We start from the raw sequence: 11,269 nt of genomic DNA on the forward strand, positions 1-11,269 counted from the left end.
TTCATAATTGCCAACAAAAGGAAACTGCCCAAATACTCTTTACTAAGAAATGCATAAAAAACTGTGGTAGGCAACTCCATAAAACAGAACCCTACTCAGCAATAAAAACAACTACAACTTATGTAACCTCACAGATAAACCAGAACTGTTCTGTTTTTTGTTTGTTTTGTTTTTTGTTGTTGTTGTTTTATTGATTTCAGAGAGGAAGGGAGTGGGAAGAGAGAGATAGAAACATTAATGATGTGAGAGAATCATTGATCGGCTGCTTCCTGCACACTCCTCCCTGGGGTTGAGTCCACAACCCAGGCATGTGCCCTTGATAGGAATCGAACCCAGAACCCTTCAGTCCACAGGTTAATGCTCTATCCACTGAGCCAAACCAGCTAGGGCTGTAACTGTTCTTTACCTTCTGGTGACAGGCGTTATAGGACTGTACATATCTAAAGTAACTAGAAAATTAAATGCCACAGATTGCAGAGATAAGAAAATATAAGACTTTTTAAAAAAATCAATCAAAACTGTAAGTTTAAAATTCTTTCAAAATTAAATTCAATAAAGAATTATGAAGTCTGAGCCTTAAGTTAAGGGACACCATCTTAAAAGCAAAATATAATGTATAATCAATAGGAAAAAAATGATCAATCCAATAGAATGCAGAAAAAAGCCCTGCTTTCGTTTAATTAACCCACCTCTAATACCTTGGCAGGGCCAGACCACATGATTTCCCAGGCATCATATGGCTCTTGGGCCAGACGTTACCCACCTCTGCGCTAGAGTATCACTTGGTTCTACACCTGAGCGCACAGACACCCCTCTCCCCAACTACACAGCGAGAAAGCAGCCTGAAATGTAAAGCTACTAAATAATAAAATTCCATCCAGGTTCACATCCTAAGCTGTGCTCTGCTGTTGCTCATCTCCATCCAGCTGCATTCGTCCTCTAACCTGATTTTGGCTTCTACACCAACTGAGACCAGGGAGCTCGCCGACTCTTCAGACACCGAGCGCTGCAGGGCCGGGGCCAGCCGCTTGCTGCCATCCGCCTCCACCTCCGCATCCTCCTCTGCAGACTGTTCTTTGATTTCTGCTGCATAGCGAACAAGAAAACGGAGAGTCATTTTTGTATTTACATTCATCTTCAGTGAATTTACCTATAAGCACATGTTATAAAGAAAAAAGGGTAATACAATGACAATACTTCACTAACAGAGGAAAAGTTTATGTACATGATTAATGGCATGGCTTATATATTCATTCTCTACTGCAAAATGATAATCAAATAATGTAAAACAAGCCATACATTATCCTTCTCCTCAAATTACAATTCACTCGAAGAAGTTTTCTCCTAGTAGGAACTGTTACAAACCTGATGTTCAGGATTACAGCAGTTCGTCTACAGAACAAATGTATTTCAAAGTAACTCATTAAAAAAAAACTTTCTTGCCGAAACCGGTTTGGCTCAGTGGATAGAGCGTCGGCCTGCGGACTGAAGGGTCCCAGGTTCGATTCCGGTCAAGGGCATGTACCTGGGTTGCGGGCACATCCCCAGTGGGAAATGTGCAGGAGGCAGCTGATCGATGTTTCTCTCTCATCGATGTTTCTAACTCTCTATCTCTCTCCCTTCCTCTCTGTAAAAAATCAATAAAATATATTAAAAAAAAAAACTTTCTTTGCAATTCATAAATTGAGATTATGGTCAATTTGAAACAATCATTATGCCCTCTAATAATCAGCCACTCTAAAAGCTAAATAATTGAAAAAAACACACCTTCACTCTATTGCCTTTTCAACTACCCTCAAGACTCCACCCCAAGCACCTCACATGTACGTACTTTCTAAGGAGGCAACATAACTGGTGCAAGGATTTTCTAACACGATCACCCTTCATATCATTCTTCTCTGCAAACAGAATTCTTGGCTTAGACCTCTAATTTCACTCAGATCTCTCTGCACCCCTACACACATACACACACCCCTCACGGTCCCTCAAGCTCCTCCTCTCTGCCTGTCCTCCTTTCACCACCAAACTTTATGAAACGGGCCTCTGGAGTGACTGCACCCATGCTCCGCACCACAGCAACCGGCCTCTCCACCACCCAGGGCAGCAGAACCAACAATCGGAAATTCACCTGACACCAAGGACTGCCTCCTCCTCAGCGAGATGCTCTTCTATCTTTGTAAGCACGAGGACAACAGGTTACCATAGGCTCTGGTGTCATAAAGAACTGGTCCCAGGCCTGGCCGGCGTGGCTCAGTGGTTGAGCATATAAAGACTTAGGAATCAGAAGGTCACGGTTTGATTCCCATTCAGAGCACATGCCTGAGTTGCCGGCTCGGTCCCCAGTGTGGTGTGTACAGGAGGCAGCTGATCAATAATTCTTTCTTACCACTGATGTTTCTATCTCTCTCTCGCCCTCCTTTCCTCTCTCTGAAGTCAATAAAAACATTTAGAAAGAAAAGATCTGGTCCCAGATACCAGCTCTACCAACTACTAACTATAGGTACAGTCATCTGTCTCAGCCTCGATCTACTTGCCCATAAGTTAGAAGATGCTAACAAAGAGGAACTGGTCTAACATCTGTCCCTGCATCTGGTTTCTCTCAGACCTCAAAATGTGGGTACAACCCTCTCTGCATGTGCTCTTCTGTGAGGCACTTCATTACTATCCAGGCCTCAACAGTCTCCTCTGGACTTAACGATTCCTAAATCAACATCTCTGACCGTTTCCTCTCCTGAATTCCAGATCCAATTTCCACTGCACACGAGACATACCCAGCAGCTGGAATACTGACCCTCACACCACATTTGAGCTCTAATTTCTGGGTTAGCACTTCAATCTGTGGCCCCTACCTTTGGGACCCTCAGAGTCCTCTAGGGAAATATTTTTTTTAAATATATTTTATTGATTTTTTACAGAGAGAAAGGGAGAGGGATAGAGAGTTAGAAACATCGATGAGAGAGAAGCATCGATCAGGTGCCTCCTGCACACTCCCACTGGGGATGTGCCCACAACCAAGGTACATACATGCCCTCGACCGGAATCGAACCTGGGACCCGTCAGTCCCCAGGCCGACGCTCTATCCACTGAGCCAAACCGGCTAGAGCTAGGGAAATATTTTGACAAATGAATAATTTGGAGAACTACTAATTGTTTTGTTAGAAAAAGGACAAATAATTATAAATCCTGTCAAGTAATAAAATTAATGATAAGATGAGGCATCAAACAGATGGCTTTGTTTTTCCTATTTAAAAGAACATGTTTCTTTTTAAAATTGAAGAGAAAAGTCAGTCATAAATTACATTTTTGTGAAGCCTATCAATCATGGCACCTATCCTGCCTACCCCAGCCACAAAATGGATGTAAAGTACCTAAAACCAAATCTACCAACATAAAGTGCACTCCATCAAAAGTTATAAAAAGATCTCCAAATTTTACTATATTAAAATTTTTAACTTATATACAACAAAGCCCTCCCATGGACAAAATGAGAAATATGCACAGATTGAAAGAAAATAAATGTAATCTGTATCCCCTAAACGGTATTTAAATCCAGAGTAAGTAAGGTATTCCACAGATGAATAAGGCACATAACCAATAGAAAAATGGACAAAAGCCGTAGCCGATTTGGCTCAGTGGAAAAAGTGTCGGCCTGTGGACTGAAGGGTCCCGGGCTCGATTCCAGTCAAGGGCATGTACCATGGTTGCGGGCACATCCCCAGTGGGGGGGTACAGGAGGCAGCTGATCGATATTTCTCTCTCATCAATGTTTCTGGCTCTCTATCCCTCTCCTTTCCTGTCTGTGAAAAATCAATAAAATATATTTAAAAAAGAAAAATGGACAAAGGACAAAACCCATACTTCATTCCCATACACTATATTTCCCAAGGGTTTTTTTGTTTTTTAATAATATTTTTTATTGATTTCAGAGAGGGAGAGAGATAGAAACATCAATGATGAGAATCACTAATGAGCCGGCCCCTGCACATCTCCCACTGTGGATCCAGCCAGCAACCTGGACATGCACCCCGAAGACCAGGAGTCAAACTGTGACCTCTAGGTTCATAGGTCGATGGTCAACCACTGAGAAACACCAGCCGGTCTCCCAATGTTTTTTTGCAGCCAAGCCTGACAAGTTCTCACCATCAGAAAATGACCAGAAGTGACCATGCAGCTTCTACCTCCCCTGAAAGGGCTAATCGTTCCCCCTTCCCCATGCACTATAACATGGACATATCAGCCACCTAGGTGTCGCACCCAAGGTGAAAGCAATGTACCAAGGGAAGACAGAGACACAAGATGGAGGGAACCTGGGACCACAGACTACCAGAGGGAGCAAAGATGCCCCATCAGTCGGGACCTCTCGTCTCAGAAATATTACACAAGAGAAAGTTGTTTTGTTTAAGCCACTGGGGTGTCTGTCACAGCAGTTTATCCCATGTCCTAACTAACACAGAAACTGGTATCAGGAGTGGGGAAATGCCACAACAAAAACTTCAAATAGGTGGTTTGGTGACCAGGAAATGAGAACAGTGACACTGGAGTTTAGAAATCAAATGACTCTTCTTATGCTGTATCAAAATATGTGACAGATTTTTCACCTGCAATGACATGTAAAGTAGACTGGGTATCTACAGAGCCTGCAGATTTAGGGAAAAGCATCTAGAAAGAGCCAGGATTTGTACTGCCGGCCCTCAGTCCTTTTACAACCAAAGATACAAAGCAATACAGATCTGCTAGACAGTCTCCCTGTCCATTACATATAAAGTCTTATACAATGACCACATGTAAAATCCCCATATGGGAGCATTTCACTTCTACTCAGGGATGCCCAGAGCATCTGTGGGGTACGCTTTTCTGGCACCATTTCTATTACTAGATAAGGAGAAAGAGTCAGAGTTCAGAGAAGAGATGAGAAATATAAACGAGGAGGAAGAAGACTGTCTCAGAAGCTTGGAGGATTGACCCCAAGGGACCAGGGTCACAGGCCATTACCGTTCTAAGAGCAGCTCCGTTTAGCCTCCATCCCTAACCTAGTCCCTACTCAGTACCACTCCCAGCCTCTAGACAGAATTTTTCTTCCCCTCAAAAAGAAAGTACATAATAACACTTTTAACATTTTTAGTGTTGTGTTGTTTGTTTTTTTATTTGCTTACAACTAAAAAGAAGCAAGTGGGAGGACAGTGTGTCTGTCTGTCTCTCTCTCAAATTAGGCCTAAAAGGAAGCGGGCAAGGTTAAACTTAATGGTAGGTTGGTAGTTTTCAAGTACACAACCTTCTGAAATTAGGTTCACTACATTTAACAGGGAAGAAAAACAGATTCCTAACTATAGGCTTTTCCCCCTTAGAAATGGGAGCAGGAAGGAATAAGCCTGATCCACGGAGAGAACATAAGACAGGTTCCAGGGGTCCATCCTGTTCTCTCTCTTCCCCCTGCCCATGACCCTAACCCGCATATACTGAAGAAATAGCAAGGACGGTGGGTTTGGTTTTACTTTTGGTTTGGTCCTTTGTCTTTAAGGAGTAAGGAAGACTCTTATACCTACTTCTTAGCTGTTACAGGCACAAAATAGAAAAAGAAAAAGGTACCAATAAAGAACCAATCTTTTTTAACTGTCGCTCTTCATCTAGTGGAGTAAGTCGGGTCTTACTGTCCATCAGCGTCCAGGCAGGACAACTACATACGTGACTGTGTCCCTCTCTTCCCCCGGCCTGCGTCATCAGAAGGTGTCAGAGTGTGTCAGCAAGATGTGGAAGACAGTGCTCTGGATGAAAGGACTATCAACCAGTGGCAACGCAAGAAACAGTTCTGACGCCGGTTGCCAGTTATCAGTTTATTATTGAAAATGCACTCATGAACACTATCCTGGGCTGGTGCCTAAAGCAAGGCACTACACCCCCGGGGTGCCTGGAGGGGGTGATTTTATCCTCAGCCCCTACCAGTGCTTAATCTGGAACCACTAGGTGGCACATGTGCGGGGTTAACTACACTAAAGAACCCATCAGAGAGGGGGTTCCTAAGAGAAGTTGACAGCCAGTGCCTGTCACTCAAAAGACACTGCTTTGTGCTGGGCAATTCTTTGGGGAAACAAATGTAAATGGGATATGATGGTAAACTTGATCTAAAGTCTGCCATTCCACCTCTGACAACTGTTACTTAACCCTAAATAGTTGGTTCTATGACAAAAATAAAATTTAAATGAATAGCAAAGGCTATTTGTTGGGGTAGTTAAAATCAAAGCCTTGGAACTGAATGGTCCAGAATTTGCATCCTAGCTGAGTCATTTGCTAGCAATGTGACATTGGTAAGTTACTTAACCGCATCTCAAGTTCAGTGTGCTAATCATTTAAAAGGCAGCTAACTACTCACCTGGCGTGGCTCAGTGGTTGAACATCGACCTATGAACCAAGAGGTCGTGGTTTGATTCCCAGTCAGGGCACAGGCCCTGGTTGCAGGCTCCATCCCCAGTGGGGGGGTGTGCAGGAGGCAGCTGATCAATGAGTGTCATCATTGATGTTTCTATCTCTCTCTCCCTCTCCCTTCCTCTCTAAAATCAGTAAAAATATATTTTAAAAAATAAAATAAAAGGTAGCTAATTAATACCCTCTAGTATAAAACTGTCTTTAGGATCAGAAAAGATAATACATGCAAAGACCTAGCCCCCTGCCTGAAGTATACAGTAAGTGCGGGTATGTGATTGCTATTCCAATTATCCACATTCACACACGCTATTCTAACTATATATTAACTTTCCCATCTAGTTGGACAATACCCCCCAGACATCGAACACATGACGTCAGATCCCACATTATGAAACTGTGTTGTGAGAATAGGAATGAAAACTTATTCGGCACCTCCTGGCCTCGTGCTAGGGAATTAATAAATCACTTCTTTAGAACGATTTTTCACCAAACAAAATAACTATTGACATACATTCTATTCAAATAGTAGCCAGTACAAAAACAGAATCGGGATCCTTATCTGTAAGGAGTCTAGTCAGGAGATAGCAAATGGTAATGCCAAGACACAGTAATTGTCGAGGTGGAAGTACGAGATGTAATGAGGTAAGGGAAGAGATGAGGATGCAGCTGAGAAAGGAATGAGAAGCCCAGCTAAGAGTTCTCTCACTCCACCCACCCTTTTAAATAATAATATCTGACATAATATCCTTATTTAAAAGATAAAAAAACTAAAGTCTGAAAGAAGAAGAAGCTCAGATCACTGGGTAACAGCAAGCAAAGCTGAGAGTCAAAGCCAGAGGGCGCTCTTTCCATCAGCACACAAGATAACGGTACTGAGGCACCTGGCACAGCAGCTGGCTGGAGTGCAGGAGCTCTATGGCTAGATTCATGATAAAGCGAAATGTTCACTTTCTACTAAGGCTGTGTGACCGAGGAACATTTGTTGAATATGAGATGATATCTGAAAATACAGAGTTTTTCTCTATTTTTTAAGCACTATTGAATAAGATTATAGAGAAAACACCTCACAGCCAAGTTCACAGAAATAAAACATTTTGATTTGGGACAATGATGAAATTAATTCCCTTAAAGATTAATTTATTTGAAAGGGCTATAGGTGTCCTATGAATATATTCAGCACACTCACCAACATGACAGCATGACAGACTACAAGATGTCAAAAATAGCCCAGCGCCCTATTACGGCTTCCCTCATTAGCACACAGTACATGCCCTCAAAGCACCATATCTTTTAATGAATTTCTAAAATGCATTTAATCAAGTGTTCTTAGATCTTGGAGAGAGAAATTACATCTTTATCTTTACTAACCTTTGAGATTTGGAGTTCTAAACAGCCGTTTCATTATGAATGTGCACACAGGCAGAGCTGGTATAGCCATAACTGTGTCTCGACACTAGCAGGAAGCAGGTAATTTCTTATCACATTCAGTGTTTGCAGATATCTTAAAATATCATTTACCCTCATCTCTACTTCTAAATTACAGTAATTGTTAAATTAGATTTTATAATTTATGGGCAATTAAAAAAATCACATTACAAAATTACAAATTTGGTTTTTACTATTTTGATCTTATCTCTCTATATAAAAGCCGAAGTGACCGTTACAACCAGTCACTATGACACACACTGACCACCAGGGGGCAGGCGCTCAATGCAGGAGCTGCCCCTGGTGGTCAGTGCGCTCCCACAGCCAACTTCCCACGGCCAGCCAACCTCCCATGGTCCCTCCCCCTGGCCAACCCCAATCACCGGCCAGGCCGAGGGACCTCACTAGTGCACAAATTCGTGTCCTGGGCCTCTAGTTAAATATAATTATCTTTGCAGTCTTATATATTTTATCCATTTTAAAACACAGCTTGGAAAAGAGCCTGCCAAAGGGGTTAATGGCACAGAAAGCATCCAATTCATAGGAGACAGCACTTGCACTGGACTGCGCTCTATGAAAACAGGCACCAAATCTGTTTTCAAACCAGAGTCTATCACAAAACCTGGATGACATTCAATACTTGTTGAACTCATTATATACCATGTAATACAAACCATGCAGATAAATATTATACACATATAAAGACTTACAAAAAGCACAGAGAAAGATACACAAAATATTTTAAATTGGCTAGTATTTACTAATTACATTAGTCAACACTAGCAAGTTTTTCTAGTAATCCAAACAATATGCTGGCTTCTATTAAGTAGAATAAAAATTATTTTTCTCTCCTAACTCCCTTTACTTCCACAGAATGACAATACTTTTCATGCTTCTTTACTACTAAGACTACAGAAGAAAATACGTCTAAGAAATTGTGTGAGTGTGTCCTTTCCTTCTTTTGAATAGCAGTGGCCAAAAAAAAGTTGGCATTTCAACAGTTCCACTTTCTGGATGTGTTTATATCTTACTGAATCTACCATATCTGCTGCAATCAAAATGTTAGCACTACTGCAGAAACAGAAAAAGAATTAGCACTACCATAGAAACAGAAAAAGGAAAAAACAAAAAAATATTTCATTTATCCTACCCTTTATTCACTAAACTACATAAAATATTGATGCTGATTATTAGTATAAAGTAGCCACTTATTTTCACAGAGCACAGAAAGACTTTTAAATGTAGCAACTAAAAATCTATATACATAAAAGCCTAAGCAACCGTTCGACCATTCAACCAGTAGCTATGATGCACACTGACCACCAGGGGGTAGACACTCAATGCACAGGCATGGAAACATGGAACAGACTGATGAATCTCAGAGGGAAGGAAGGGGGTAAAGAGGAAGGAAGGAAGAGATTAACCAAAGGTCTTATATGCATATATACTACCGGCCCAGAGCACAGATTCATACACCGGTGGGGTCCCTTGGCCTGGCCTGTGGGGATCGGGCCAAAACGGGCAATCCAACATCCCCCAAGGGGTCCCAGATTGCGGGAGGACACAGACCAGGCTGAGGGACCCCCAGGGCCACTAGTAAGTACATAAAAATGTGGCCCTGTTGGTGTGGGTCAAGTGGTTGAACGTCCATCCATGAACCAGGAGGTCACCAATTCGATTCTCTGTCAAAGTACATGTCCGGGTTGTAGGCTCAATTCCTAGTAGGGGGCTTGCAGGAGGGAGCCAATCGTTGTTTCTCTCTTTCCATCCTTTTCCCTTCCTATCTCTCTAAAATCAATAAAAACATTTGAAAAAATAAATGAATGAATGAAAATGTGACCCTAACCAGTCTGGGCCTGCGGACTGAAGGGTCCCAGGTTCGATTCCAGTCTAGAGCATGGACCTTGATTTTGGGTACATTCCCAGTGGGGGGCAGGAGGCAGCTGACCGATGTTTCTCTCTCAACGATGTTTCTAATTCTCTATCCCTCTCCCTTCCTCTCTGTAAAAAATCAATAAAATGTATTTTTTTAAAAATGTGAAAGATTGGTTTCCCTTCTCCCAGTCTCTCAGCTCATGATGCCTCTCTGTGCAGGAGTTGCCTGCAGAGCTGAGATGGCTTTAAAACTGCCAGCCAGTGTCAGGAAAATTGGGTGCTGTTATCAGGTAGCTGGGGTTATAATTAGCCCAGTTGCTAGGGGAAAACTGAGATTCTGTAGGCATGGACTGCCAGAAGCAGCTTTCCCCTGCTGGTTGAACTGACTCCTTTGCAGGAACAAAGTGGATAGGGATGGAGTGTTTTCATGTGTTTTTAGAGGATTGCTAGAAGGCCTAGGACAGTGGTCGGCAAACTCATTAGTCAACAGAGCCAAATCTCAACAGTACAATGATTGAAATTTCTTTTGAAAGCCAAATTTTTTAAACTTAAACTATATAGGTAGGTACATTGTTTTTAACTTAATTAGGGTACTCCTAAGGCTTAGGAAGAGCCACACTCAAGGGGCCAAAGAGCCACATGTGGCTCGCAAGCCGCAGTTTGCCGACCACGGGCCTAGGATGATCTGTCTAGAATACAGGACAGAGGTCCAAAAAGAATTAAAAAATTACAAAAAGAGGATAAATGGCAAAAAATACAGTGATACAGTATGATGAGCATTTAATTAGAGAGAAGAATGGTACAAAAGCAGTATGAGAATATATAATAGCTGAGAATGTCCAAAAACAAATGAAGACTTCAAGAAACCTCAAATACCAAAATGAAAAAAGTGTACCAAAACAACACAATATAAAAAAAACTATAAATTAATAACAAAAACAAAAAAGAAAATCTGCACAAATACTTAGAAATTTTAAAGAATCTCTCAAGCCCTGACAAATCAAAGGGGAGATCAGAGCTACAAGTGAAAACCACTCAGAAAATAAAGCTAATAAGAATAATATCCAAACTGAAAGGAAAACACCGTAAGTCATGTTAAGAGAAAAAAATCACCAGCCTTAAGCAGTTTATTTTTTCGTTTAGTAATTAAAGAAAATGAATGAACCAAACATTACTCCAAAAGCTGAAAAGGACATCCACAAAAATTTCTACAGGTCACATGATACAAACAGTGAGTTTAGCAAGATTGCAGAGTACAAGGCAAACATACAAAAATAAATCATAGCTTTATAATCGGAAAGCAGTTTTTAAAAGTGTATTATTTCTGCCCTAGCCGGTTTGGCTCAGTGGATGGAGTGTCAGCCTGTGGACTGAAGGTTTGATTCCAGTCAATGGAACATACCCAGGTTGTGGGCTCAATCAATGATCAGGAGGCGGGGAAAACCAAGATGGCGGCATAGGTTAACGCCGGAGTTTGCTGCCTCAAACAACCACTTTTAAAATACAACTAAAAGACGGAACGGACATCTCCCAGAACCACAGGAACGCT

General features: G+C 41.7%; 1 protein-coding gene across 2 annotated transcripts in view; it reads right to left on the reverse strand.

The window, feature by feature from the left end:
* KMT2C (lysine (K)-specific methyltransferase 2C) overlaps positions 1–11,269 on the reverse strand; it is a 270,221-nt gene that overhangs the window by 154,969 nt on the left and 103,983 nt on the right. For both annotated transcript variants that reach the window (XM_015566229.1, XM_015566230.1), the window contains exon 4: positions 945–1,086. In XM_015566229.1, the coding sequence (XP_015421715.1) occupies positions 945–1,086 (142 nt within the window). The remainder of the gene's footprint in view (positions 1–944; positions 1,087–11,269) is intronic.

Source organism: Myotis davidii, unplaced genomic scaffold, assembly GCF_000327345.1.
Source record: "Myotis davidii unplaced genomic scaffold, ASM32734v1 scaffold762, whole genome shotgun sequence".
Taxonomy (NCBI): Eukaryota; Metazoa; Chordata; class Mammalia; order Chiroptera; family Vespertilionidae; genus Myotis; species Myotis davidii.